Source organism: Panthera onca, chromosome D3, assembly GCF_046562875.1.
Source record: "Panthera onca isolate mPanOnc1 chromosome D3, mPanOnc1 haplotype 2, whole genome shotgun sequence".
Lineage (NCBI taxonomy): Eukaryota > Metazoa > Chordata > Mammalia > Carnivora > Felidae > Panthera > Panthera onca.
The window spans coordinates 13,720,437-13,734,306 of NC_138350.1; the positions used below are offsets into that span (position 1 = coordinate 13,720,437).

General features: G+C 43.1%; 1 protein-coding gene across 12 annotated transcripts in view; it reads left to right on the top strand.

Moving 5' to 3' along the window:
* SUDS3 (SIN3A corepressor complex component SDS3) overlaps window positions 1–13,870 on the top strand; it is a 150,772-nt gene that overhangs the window by 22,918 nt on the left and 113,984 nt on the right. For 11 of the 12 annotated variants that reach the window (XM_081790708.1, XM_081790710.1, XM_078435735.2 and 8 more), the window contains 2 exons: window positions 6,831–6,915; window positions 10,141–10,226. In XM_081790708.1, coding sequence (XP_081646834.1) covers window positions 6,831–6,915; window positions 10,141–10,226 — 171 coding nt within the window. Of the gene's footprint in view, window positions 1–6,830; window positions 6,916–10,140; window positions 13,641–13,870 lie in introns of those variants that run through there. The other variant, XM_081790707.1, reaches the window with a different exon arrangement.

Below are 13,870 nucleotides of genomic sequence, written 5' to 3' on the forward strand. Positions count from 1 at the left end.
ATACTACTGAAGTGGAATAACATTTAAAAGTGTGTCAGGAGTGGGGCACCTGACTGGCTCAGTCGGTGGATCAAGAGCGTGGGACTCTTGATCTTGGGGTCATGTGTTCGAGCCCCACATTGGGCGTAGAGCTTACTTAAAGAAAAAAAAATGCGTCAGGAGTCATTTGATCATTAGATCTCTGAACACAGCGTTTCCCAAAAACGTGTTCTGATAGGGACCCCTTGTCCGTGCTACTATCATCGTGCTAGAATTTGCAGGCCTCTGTCTCTGGTGCTACCCCTGTGGACTGAGGCCAGGTCCCTCTCTGCCTTCTCTTAACTCTGCCCTTGTGCACTAAAATTAATAGGTATTCTGTGGAAAAAAGGATTTGGTGGTCAGATGAGTTTGGGGTATGACCATGTTAATTAAGGTAATTGGGTTTCTTCATTGTCGTGCTTTTTTGGGTACTCTGATATGCTAATGTGCATTGTCAATTTCTGAGATGTTATCAGATATTACTTGACCCCAGGTACTGTTTTTGCATGCATTATTTTGCTATATGAATGTTCCAGGAAACATACTTGGGGGAGTTGAATCCTAAAACATTACCAGTTTAGAGACCATTTTTTTTTTAAACCGTTATTTGCATAATTTTCTTAGCTGCATGTGAGTGTATAGGTATGTTACCTTAGCTTTTTAATACGCCAGAAATAATTTCAGAATAAAGACCATTTGACACCTTCAGACCACCAGCATTTCTATCGGAGAGGAGAGAGTAAAGCAATATGAAAGGGCTTACAAACTCGTTCACTTACTCCTTCAACAAATGTTACTATCTGTTCTGTAACTAGGCATTCTGCTAGCTGTTAAGCCACCCTGGATCCCTCCTCGTATCACAGCTCCTTTATTCTGATAGATCCCTTTTATTCACTGTCCATATGCAGGCACACTTAGTTTATGTCCTGGTGGACACAGATTTGCATTCTGAATTTTCACTCGTTTGTGTGGAGAATGTTTATCTGGGGTTATTGCATACTTTCTGTACTTATCATTTATAATCGCTATCACTTATAATGATCTTTTGAGTTTCAGTGTATTTAACCTACAGTTCCAAAATTAGAGTAATGGCTATTTAGAATTTTTTGAGCTTTGTTAAAAGAAAACGCCCAAGATTGTTAGTTGATTACAATATAATATCACACTTATGAAGTAGGCAGAAACACTTAGAAACGTAGTCATGGTTGAAATAATCCCGTTCCACCAAAATATCAGGTTACAGTAAGTTAATTACCCAGTAGATGGTGAAGGCCTCTGTCTGTGAGCCTGATCTTAGTGACTTCTGCCCCTCTCATTTGACTATTCTCTGGCTTTCTTCAAAAAGTCCAGTTATATTGTATCTTAACATTGCTTATGAGAACATTACCACTAGGTGGCAGGCCCCAACAGGTCAACACGCTGAGGGGCAAAATGAGATGAAAAATGTTTCTAATAATGAAAACCAAATAACCTTTAAAGATCAAGCCCGCACATAAGAACTGTCTTCAAAAATGATGAGATTTATCACTAACGTTTTTACGGATCTATGAGTCTTAAAGCTATGTGATATTTCAAATGATGTTCATTTTGTAATTGCGTTGCTTCAGATCTTCTTTCTAAGGCTTAAGTCTCAGACTTTATGAGACTTGTCTTGAGGGTGAAATGCAGTAAAATAAAATTCTTGCTTTTCTAAAGAAGGGATCCACGGTGCCTGGTGTTTCATAACGTAAACAGAGTGGTGACGTTAGATGTGCTAGACCTCCTGAGCATTTTGAATGAATTTTGCTGTCTTTCTCATGGTTGCTGCAGAAATTTTTAAAAGAAGGTCTCGGGGGGGGGGGGGGAGGGGACACCTGGGTGACAGTCCTTTAAGCTTCTGATTCTTCATTTTGGCTCAGGTCATGATCTCAGAGTTGTGACATCGAGCCCTGCGTTGGGCTCTGTGTTGAGTGTGGAGCCTGCTTGGGATTCTCTCTTTCCCTCTCTCTCTGCCCCCTGCTCAAATAAATAAATAAACTTTAAAAAAATGATTAATTTTAAAAAAAGGTTTCTGGGAGCATTTTCCTTCTACAGTGAATTTAAAGTTGCTTATGGTTAAATATTGAGATTATTTTCATCTGTATTCTGTTTCTCACTCCTTTGGCTTTGGCAGTCAGAGTTGATGACATGTTTGTTGGAAGGTGGTGGGTCTCTCCTTTTCCTGCCGTATCATGCGAGTCCTGGCCAATGCTCTTGACCAGCGTGTAGCTGGCCTCCTCTCTCCCCAGGCTCTTGACGTCTGGCCTTTGTCAGGTTGGGGGCTGTCATCCTTCCTTCTTCTGCACCAGTCCTGAATCTGAGAGGTCAGCACACCGCTTTATGCTCTTTGCAGTGGTGTGGAGTATTTTGGCAAATATTTGGAGTATTTCTGGCAAAACCTGTTTCATTGAGTTTTCAACGACTTCAGCAAAATGAGTGTGATTCAGGCTTCCCATCTCTGCGTGAACACTTATCAAGCTACGTGTCGTTTTGAAAGATAAGCATCTTTGCTTTGCCTTGGTCTGGTAGTGCTTTTAAGGCATTTTATGTCCTGCTTTAAGTCTTCCTCACATTTTGATTTGGACTAATGATCCTTCTTAGCAAGTACCACGAAAGTGGCTGATATTTTAAAATAACTAACTGATGGTGCCGGCGGACTGGTTTATCTCTCTTTACTTTAAATCTGGGGCTGCTGATGTGAATCAGGAACGAAGTCCCCCTGCTTCCTCCAGTCTTTGACTGACAAAGACTGTTGAGACGGTGAAGATTTACACCTGGCATCGGGGCTCCTTGAGGTTCCAGAGCTGTAACATGGCATTTAGTTTTTTTGGGAAATGAAATGTTAATATCAGGGTTCCCAGTAGGATACAAAATTAAATTAATTCTACCTCCTCCTTTTTGACCCATGTTTAAGGAAATTGCTTTCTTCCATGATGGTAGTGTTGATTCTAGTTCATTGGGTTTAACAGTAGAAGCAAAGCCTTATGAGCTCATTTGTCAGGATTCCCAGGTTAGGATTTCCACTAGTAATAAAGTGATAAAGTCAATTTGACTTTTGGGGCTTGTTCTCTGAGGCTATTTCAAGTATTTTTTTCATCGGAGATGAAGGCAGCTTGTAAAATGGGTTAATTGGCAAAAAAGTGATAATGTACATTTTTACTAAATTAGCTCTATCGTTGCTGCTTTTTAAGAGTTTTTATGTCTAAGTTTATTTTCAGTTTTCTCCCTCTCTTTTATTGGTCTTTAGGCATTGAAAAGTAAATTTGTATGTTACGGTTGTCATATACTTTTTAGTTTCATTTTGAAAATATAAACTCTAATTTCTGAGGACTTGCCCCCCACCTCCCCGATAATTCAGATCATTGAATAGATTTGATATCCAGGGATAATGGTTCCTCAAGACCATGGTGCGGTGTGTGAGACCTGGTTCAGGAGGACCTGGAAACCCAGGTCCTGTTTCCCAGGAAACCAGGTTCCCAGGTCCCAGGCTGTTTTGGGAAACGCATGGGCCAGCTCTACTGTGGAGCAAATGGTGACCGTTGGTGGACATTCAAGCCACCACCATTTGGTGATCCCAGAGCAGGCAGACTTGGGAGGTGGCCAGATGCTCAGGTCCCAGACCACTTCTGGGATGGGGGGTGGCGGTGGTAATAGACCTCATAGATCTCATTGTTAAAGCCGATCAGCGGTGTTGGGGTTTGCATCCTGTGCAGATCTGAAGGAAAGCAACACGTCTCATGAGGATTGTTTGACCCATCTCCCAGAGTTAGCTGTTGTCTTTAATAGACCTTAAGATGTTAATTTTAACATTACGTTTCGTTTTTACCCATCTTTGTTGTTCAGGTATTTTCCAGAAGCATGATTTGCTTGATTTTTAACATAAGTAACACTTGATTATTTCAGAAAAAAGAAAGCCATGCAATAAAAGGAATACCATTCTTTTTATTATTAGTATTATTTATTTTCAAGTTCATTACCATACACTGTAGTCTTGGTTTCAGGAGTAGAACTCAGTGATTCTTCTTTTACGTGTGACACCCAGTGCTCATCCCAAAAAGTACCCTCCTTAATGCCCATCACCCATTTAACACCCCCTCCTCCCCAGCCACCCTTAGTTCTCTGTATTTAAGAGTCTGTTATGGTTTGCCTCCCTCTCTGTTTTATTTTTCTTTCCCTTCCCCTATGTTCATCTGTTGAGTTTCTCAAATTCCACTTGAGTGAAATCATGTGTCTTTCTCTGACTGACTTCACTTAGCATAATACCTTCCATCCACTTGTTGCAAATGGCAAGATTTCATTCTTTTTCATTGCTGAGTAGTAGTATGTATATGTATACCACATCATCTTTATCCATTTATCAGTTGATGGACACTTGGGCTCTTTCCATAAATTGGCTGTTGTTGATAGCGCTGCTATGTATATAATACCACTCTTAATTTAGATTCACATTTCTATAAAATTGTAATATACGTTTTATTATGCATCTTAACTACAGATTTACCCAGTTTTTTTCTGTGTGTGTATGTGTATGATACACACGCAACATACATCTGTTTTATGTGCACAGGAACATAATGGACATAGTTTTTCCCCCCTCCACTTAGCAGTATATTAAGTACCTTTCCACACTAGTAACCTACTTCTTCACACTGTGACCTTTCTTTATTAAAGTGTTTAGAAAATAGTATCAGAATGACTTGGGGCTAGGTGCATGTTGTTTTGTGTCTATGTCCCTTTAATAACTCATAATCCCTGTAGAACATCCAAATGTTCCCCTCTCTCTGTATTTTTATTCTGACCATCACTTGAGATGTTACTATTTACGTAGGAAAGTTGGCTTAGATGTGGGAGGGAAACTGGAGTTTTTGAGTGATGCTGTGAGTTAATTCAGCCTTTCCTCATGCGCTGTATACTTCAGACCTTGTGATATTACATATTTAGCATAATGAAGGTCCCCTGACCCAGTTTACCAACTGATCTCTGGCCAAAAGCAACTTTAAAGCTGAGTCTAAACCAATCTCGCTGTTCTAATTGCATTTATGATTCGATTTCTTTTAACAGTGTTTTCAGGAAGTAAATTGAGTTAGAAACCCGAGTTTCAGCTTCTAAGTAGCAGGTTAAAGAGTGCTTAGAACCTCGATTGGAAAAAGCTCGTTGTGGGAGTGAAGTCCATCTCTCACTGTGATATCTTGGCAGTAGATTATTTCATTATACCGTTATACCAGCAAAGCAGTCTGCCTCTCCCTCCCCCCCCCCCCCCCAAAGAATAGGATACAGTGCTTTGCTGGGAGATGTGTTTTGGTAGAATTTACATGAGTTAGTGGGTTTGTTTGGCCAGATCTGTGCAGCCAGAATGAACCAAAGGTTAGATTTTTGACTGACTGGGGCTGCCAGGGCTCCCAGCCGCACCTCAGCTGATGTTTCCAACTCTTTCAGTCCAGCAGCTGCTCTGTCCTCCTGTGGCAGCTGCTGCTGTCTCATTTGGGCTTTGGCCCTGGCTTCATCACTTTCATCCTCGGCCTTGTCCCTGAGCTTGTAGAAGTTGAAGGTGGTCCTGTGCTGCAGGCCAAGAGGATAGCTACTGGGGCTGAAATGGGATGTCTGTCTTGTCAGCTTCATGCAAGGCAGCTCTCTTGACTGATGGGGCCAAATTAAATCCCCGTTGGTACATACCCTGATGCTCAGAACTTCGCCTGGTTTATGCTTGCCAGGGTGAGTACTCAGTATTTTTCATGGCCACTGTATTTGAAGCTGTGTGACAGCAGGGACCTTGTGGCCCTGTTGACTGCCCACCTCCAACCTCCAGCGTACTCACTGGTATGCGGTAAGTGATTAATGAGTCATCTGAGTGACCAAAGTAAGGGCTGAATTTGGCCTTCCTTCTTATGGGATGACTTATTTGGACACATTGAAAATAGGTTTGAGCAAGTGTTCTATTATTTGTGTATTTTATCCACTGAACCTTCAGTGATTTGAGATGGGCTTGCCCGTGGGAATGGGTTCGTTTTTTGTTTGTTTGTTTTTTTTAGAGAGATCGTGAGCTGGGGAGGGACACAGACAGAGGGGGACAGAGGATCCAAAGCAGGCTATGCACTGACAGCAGTGAGCCCGATGTGAGGCTTGAACTCCTGAATCACCATAACATCATGACCTGAGCTAAAGTCGATGCTCAACCGACTGAGTCACTGAGGTGCCCCAGAATAGGTTTTCTTTGAAAAATTGTAATTTACTTTTTGAAATGGGTTTTATAGTCCAAATAAAAAGTAAATACATGGTGTTAGTTTCCCAGCCTTTCCTCAGCCCCCTTTTCCCCTCTGCAGAAGGCCCAAGGAATAGAAGTTTCAGATTTAGAAGATTAAGAGGCCATCTGGTCTAATCCAAGGATGGAAGCCTTTAAATTAAATCTGAAATCCAGGCTCTTCCTCAAATGTAAAATAAGACTCTTAATTATATTTTTTGTGGTGGTGTTTTTCTGTCTCCCTTTTTTCCTTCCTTTTTTAATTGGTGCCTGTAACAATACTATATTATTAAAATTTGTTAAGAGCGTAGCTCTTACGTGAAGTGTTCTTTCTACAAAAGGAAAAACAGCAACAACAATTAACTCTAAAGAAGAGGGCAGGAGGAAACGTTGGGAGGAGATGGGTATGTTCGTGGTGGTGATGATTTCATGGGTGTATACTTACCCCAAACTCCTCGAGTTACAAACAGTAAATATGTATAGCTTTTTAACATGTCAGTCATACCTTAGTACAGTGGTTAAAAATATAGACAAATTTGTGTCTTGTTTTTGGCAGGTACCACAAGAGCCAAGCCATCTATCTGGAGTCAAAGGACAACCAGAAGCTGAGCTGTGTGATCAGCTCTGTCGGAGCCAATGAGGTAGGGACTGAACTCCCTAATCCTGCAGGAGAGGAGAGCACAGTGCGATAAGCGTGCGGGCGCCGCCCAGAGAGTGCAGTGGAACCTGGTGTGCTGTGCGGGTTAGGAGGGAAGTCAGCACTTCAGGCAGAAGCTGCACGTAGTCACAGTGCCCCCTGAAAATTCCTTGCTTTGCTGGACTAACAACATATGTGGATTTGTATATTCCTGGTGGTATTTGTGAGCCCCACATACAGTAATTGAGTTGGGAACCACTGAGAGAGACCACAGGAAAGAACAGAAGGCAAGTCTGTGTGATATCTGTATGTTCGTATCCTGCTGCTTTGGAAGGTAACCATGTACTGAGAATGAAACTTGCTTGTGGAGCATACTCCATCTTTGTAATTTCTCTAGAGCTTTCATGTTTACTGAGACGTTTGTGCTGGAAGGCTTTAATGAGGCACTTGGCACAGAGTCTGGCATACAGTAAGTGCTCAGTAAATGGATGCTGGCCTGATCTGAGCCACACACTACTCCTTGCCTGTTGTCTTTATGATCTAACGTGTCCTCTTGCACCTCTCAGCAGTGAGCTACCAGGCTCTTGTCCTTAGGTATTGGTTTCCTAGAGTCTCTCCTGTAGGAGAGGGACTGGTTCCAAAGTCAGCTCAGAGGGTTATGCCCGCGGATGGTATGATTGACGATGTGAGTTCTCCGACTGGCCCTTCATTAGAGGGATGTCAGCAATGTGTAACTTGTATTGTTAGTAGTTTTAAAAAAGTTTAAAACTTTAATAGCTCGATTGGCTTGATCTTTTATCAGTCCACAAATGTCTGCAAAGAAATTGATTTTTAGGTGTCTACCCTCTGTAACTTATTCGTGCCAGTGCACAGTAAATCTAATGAAACTGGATTATGAAATAACTTAAGCCTCTTCCATTCTCCCAGCTTCCTGAATTGAAAATGCCCTCAAATGTGACTAGTTTGCAAAATGATTGTTTACTCAGAAGTCAGGGAGAACCTTCCAGATAAATGAATGTCCTTTTTCTCTAGGCTTGGGGTCTGTGAGTCACCCCAAGCCACGTCAGAACCAGAACAGAGGGATCTGATGAAGAGACCTGCTGTTCGTCGGCAAGAGACATTGTGACTTCTCAGCAGCCCTTGTGCCCTGCCCCGTGGCCTCTTGGGACCTAAATGTCACTTCACAACCAGTGCGTTGTCCTCCTCTGGGACACCTCGAGATTTTTCAGGAAAATAGCAACGCAGGTTACATTTTTTACTCTCTCTGTTAAAGATGGTCATCCTTTGACACAATAGAGTGTCAGTGAGGTGACAAGAAAACGGTGACACTGAGACATGTCACCTGGAGGGGAGAAGCCTCAGTGTATCAGAGAGGCATGTGACTCTGATGATGAGGAAATATTTCTCACCTCGTGGAAGTATTCTAGCTCATTTTTCAGGTCAGATCCAAAGTGACACTGGAGCCACGTGGCCTTTGCATAAGTTGACTCCAGGCACATTTGGTTAGGGAGTCTGAGCCTTTTGGTGACTCCCCATTTCAGCCCTTCTGGGGGTCGTTTTTCAGTTTAAAGTGCTTTTGCAAGGTCCTTAGGGGCTCAGCTCCATGTGAGATCTTTAACTTGAGGTAAAAAAAAATTTTTTTTAACATTTATTCATTTTTAAGAGAGAGAGAGCGTGCGCAAGCACGCAAGCAGGGGTGGGGCAGAGAGAGAGGGAGACAGAATCCGAAGCAGGCTCCAGGCTCTGAGCTGTCAGCACAGAGCCCAAAGAGGAGCTCAAAGCTACGAACTGTGAGATCATGACCTGAGCCGAAGTCGGACACTGAACCGACTGAGCCACCCAGGCGCAACTAGTTTTAAACCAGCATATTTGACTGTAAGGGCTCTTGTTGATACATGAACTAAAGAGACTGAAACGAGACCAGGAACACTTTAAACCCTTGAAGCTGGGAGGGGAGGGGGAGGGAAAGATGGGCTTGGAGATGCATGTGGGGGAGAAGCAGAACTTGAAGAACTTAAGCAGAATCCTGCGTCAGGCCCCATCTGGTGCATATCAGTTAAAACGGATGAGGAATGGGTGAGAAGCAGAGTCCGGGCTGGTTTTGGGGACAAGAGCAAGGAGTTTCGATAGCAGGTGTCAGCAACAAGGGGACTCAGCCTTCCTCTTCCGTAAAATGGGGGTGAGGATAGGACTTCGTAGGGTTGTTCTGAAGATGAGAAAGCTCAGGTGTGTCGGGTGACCGAGGAGGTGGCTTTCTTCCCAGTGCTGGGGCAGAGGATGACACTTGCTGAGTGCCCCCGTCTGCCCTGGCCGTCTCCCGCTGCCCAAGTTCATCCTTGATGCCGCACGAGAACACCTCTGCCTGGTGAAATGGCAGTCATCTGCTGCGATCTGTGGGAGAAGGATGTGGCTAGGAGGGAAGGACTGTTTCAAGCTCATTGAGCCTTCTGATGATCCTGATTGGGCCTTAGCTCACTCATGGGCTTTTGTTCCTCTTCTTGTTCCTTTTTGTTTTTTTTTCTTTCTTTTTTTTTTTCCCCCTGCCTTAATTGCCAGGAAACCAGAGTAGCGAAAAGCTATAATATGGAAGTCCCTTGGCAAGGAAAATATTTCCAAATTTGATTGAGAGTTTATATTTGTGAACACATGTATTTTGAATGTTGATAATGCTGTAATCAAACCAAATAAAAAAATGTCATTCCTTAAGATAAGGCAAAAACAGAACCCAAGATCACTGTGCTTTCCATTTTCTTAATTTTTTTTTTTAATGTTTGTTTATTTCTGCGACAGAGACAGAGCATGAGTGAGGGAGGGGCAAAGAGAGAGGGAGACACAGAATGTGAAGCAGGCTCCACGCTCTGAGCTGTCAGCACAGAACCCGACGCGGGGCTCGAACTCACAAACCATGAGATCATGACCTGAGTCGCAGTCGGTCACTCAACCGACTGAGCCATCCAGGTGTCCCTTTGCTTTCCATTTTCTGAATCAGAGGTGTGAGAGAGGGAGAAGGGCGGCCCAGGGCTGCCGCCTGCTGTCTCGGGTGGTGGTTTCTGGGAGCAGGGCCACAGGTCAAGGAGGTGGGTTGAAGACCTCACAGGTAGACAGGAAGAGGTTGCCAGTGTTCTTCCCACACCCCATTCATGCAGATATTTTGAGGCTCTGGAAAATTTGCCCCTCGGTATTTGCTGTCAGCCCCTCTCATCTTGTTCCCTTTCCTTCTTGCCTACAGATCTGGGTGAGGAAGACCAGTGACAGCACCAAGATGAGGATCTATTTGGGCCAGCTTCAGCGCGGGCTCTTCGTGATCCGCCGGAGGTCAGCGGCTTGACTTTCTACAGTGTTCTTCTTCCCTTGACCTTTTTTCTGGAGTGGTTTTTGGTTTTGTTTTCTTCCAAATAGAAAGTTTTTAACCCGGGAATTGCTTCCTTGGCCTTGGAAAATGGGGAGCGCTGTTGTGGATTCCGCGAGGCGCTTTGGTGGCAGCTGCTTCGGTCTTTGCGTTGCTCCTTCCTGCCTCAACCTCTTCCAGCCGTCAGTCACCATGAACTCTTACTTTTGGGAGTATTGGGAGTTTGGTTTACTCATTTCTTTATTTTATTTTATTTTTTTGCTTATACTTTGTCTTTTTTTTTTTTTTTTAAAGGCTCCTTTGAGTTTGAAGGAACATTTTTTTTTTTTTTTTTTAATTAATTATCTTTAGGTCTTTCTACCAGGAAGGGATACAGTCTACACGGCATTTTCATGAATCTGATTAGTGAATCACGTAGCTCTTTCTGTTGTCGAGCCCAATTCACTGTTTCTCCAGAAGCTTGGGGCAGAGGTCCTAGCAGAAGGAGATTAAGTCTCCTGGCTCTCAGCCTTCTCTGAGAAATAAATGCCTCGTGTAACATCTGGCGTATGCCATCCATTCCACTGGCTGAGCGACAGAAAAATTTGCCTGGGTGACTACGTGCACGGAGTAAATGGGGTTGGGGGAGGGGGCGTTTTCACGCTTATAATGTGCTGAAGGTCCTGCATTTTAAATGTTATTTAATGCAAGTGGTATATTCAGACATGTTTGTTCTAGCTCAAGCTGGAACGAGTGGTCATTTCAGAAGTTTTTATTTCTAATTCATTTCTGTCCCCTGCTCCGAGTCGATGGAATGGTACCTCGCCCAGGCTGATTATCCAGGTTATCTATTGTAGGTGGGGAGATAAGACTGATAGTGCAGTAATCAGTGATCTGTAGATGCTCACTCATAACTCAGATTGCACTCTTGCTGCTCATGCCGCTGTTGCCCCGACCATTTCAAGCCCGTGGGGCCTTGTTGTCGGCGCCCCCTGCCTCCCGGGAGGTCTGGTCCAGCCTGAAGACAAAGAAAACTCTGCCGTGGCTGCCGCTAAACCTGCGCTCTTCCTAATGATTCCTGGTGAAACGGCCTTCCCCGTACTCTCTGCCCCACCTTCCCATCATCGGAGGAGTGATTCCCTGGCACATGGGATTTTCTGGATGATAGCTGTCACCTTAGGATATTTAATGAATTTGGGGTTAGAGCAACTGTTAGCATCTCTCTGGGAAATCAGTAGACCTTACATATCCTAAGACATCTTTGTATGTAGTACCCCTCGTCTCGGGTGATTCTCCTTGTGTTGTCTTTTGATGTCCACACCCCAAAGCAAGTTGGGGGCCATGAAAAGCAGTGAATCACCTTTTCTTGTAAGTCCTGGCTTCAACAGAGACCAAACCTTACTGACTCAGAGTAAAGACTTGTACAGATTCATTTTTGTTTTCATTTGTAATTCATTTCTCTTTTTTTTTTCTCCCTGGTATCGGAGTCTCATTTAGAAAACAGGGTAGATGATGCTTGTTTACTTAGAGTTCGCTCCGTGTTCTGTGCTGCTTCTCTGCCCCCAGCCCCCATTATGATGTTTGCTTTGGTGAACCAAGTCCATAGTAAACAGAGGCTTCATCTTTTGTTTCTTCTTGACAGCCTTTGCTCTCTTGCTTGAGTTGTCACTGTGGGTGTGTAACATCCCGTAATATCAGGCGGCTGTTATCCTCTAGTGCCCTTGTGATGGAAGTATATCTAGATGTAGTGTGTGTGGTCATCAAAGTTGTGGGTTTTTTTGTTTGTTTCTGAATGATTGTCTTACTTGGCTTTCTAGCAGTACACCAAAGTTTGGTTTTTTGAAACGGACTGTATTGATAACTGGGATTCTGCATCAAAACAACAAGTTGCCTTTTTTTTTTTTTTTTTTCTTCCTTGTCTGGTGGCACCTTTGTGCTTTTGTGAATTAACTATTTATTTGAAGACCAGGGTATGGGCACTTTGGCCTTGCCTCTTCTGTAAATTTGAGGGTGATGAGGTAGTGCTCTGGCCTTGGCCACATCACTGCCTTCTGCTTCTCTCTTGTCCTCACAACCCTTAATCATAGTGTGGTGAAAACGGGGGCAGATGGGGAATAGACCTGAGACACAGCACAGTAAATCGTACTCTTAGTCCCAGAAGATTTAGTTTTTTATTTCATTACCCCAGAGATGACAAGCCAGCAGTTCAGCCCCTCTGACAGGCAGAGCCCCCTTGTTAGGAGATGGAGGTGCTTTTGTGATGGACAAAACAGACTTTGAGGTTCCTGGACTAAGAAGGGTCTGGCTTTTAGCCCAGGTGGCCATTCTTATTCCAGAAGCTCTTTTGCTCTCCCTAAATTCAAACTATTTCTTGCAACTCATACTTTGAAAAAGGTTGATCTAGACAACTCTTAACAAGAACCTGTATGTGCGTTAATCTGATCAAGAACCTGCACTTGTGTTATTTGGATCAAGAACCTATATGTGTATTTTGTTTGAGGCACCTGCCTCAGGATTATACACGGTGTTTGCTATGGATGTGTCCCAATTATTTATTTTACCTCTGCTTAGAGCCTTTGTGTTGCCTTCCCCACCACCTGAGTCCCTCTCTCCCAAAGCCAGTGTCCTCTTGAACAGTTTCCAGATTTCCGTAGCCATACCAAAGCCGGGATGTTTTCATTCGTTTGGATACCAGTATTTATGGATCTCTAACTACATAATTTCTCTCTCCTTCCTTCCTTCCTTCCTTTCTTTCTTTCTTTTTTTCTTTCTTTCTTTCTTTCTTTCTTTCTTTCTTGTCTCTCTCTCTCCTCCCTCCCTCCCTCCCTCCCTCCCTTCTTTCCTTCCTTCCTTCCTTCCTTCCTTCCTTCCTTCCTTCCTTCCTTCCTCTAACTGGGGCCAGTATAAGATCCCAGAGGCTGGTCTGCAAATCAAGCTATTTGTCTTTGTGTGTGAGACCCTGTATTCAGGGTTGGGTGACTTTTCTAAGAGAAATACTGGGAGCGGGGAGGGGGTTGGTGGCATTTTTTTTTTTTTTAACCTACCTTGGGGTAGCGGGGGAAATCCTATTTTTTACAATATTTTTTTTTTGTTTTTCTATTAACCTTTCCTTTTATCCTTGAATTTTTACTAAATTTCCTCCTGACTTAAAAATCTTGTTTCTAATTTGGGAATTTGAAATCTTGGTACTTAATGTTATGCCATTTTTTCCAAAGAGTTCAAACCACTTTAATACCAGAACATGGTAAAATATTTGCAGCCATTTGAAGCAGCTGGTGGGCTTTTTATATATCCTCATTAACTGGTACCATTAAATGTTCTGAGAGGTGAATGTAAAATGTAAAAAGTTATAGGGTTGGTTTTTTTTTTTAAATAACAATAAACTTTCAAAGAGAAAACCAGCATGTAGTCTGTGTTATATCCATTGACTTGATAAATGATTGAAATTTATTTTAGGTTTTCCCTCCAGCGTTTGTGGGAGAAGGAAATTGGGAGAGAGGGAGGGATATACTAGATGCTTGCTCGTTGTGAAGAGGAAGATACGGAGTGATGTCAAAGGCTCTCAGTTTTGTAAAGAGCAGTCTAGAGGTGTTGACCCATCAATGTGATAGACTCTCCTTGTTGGAGATGA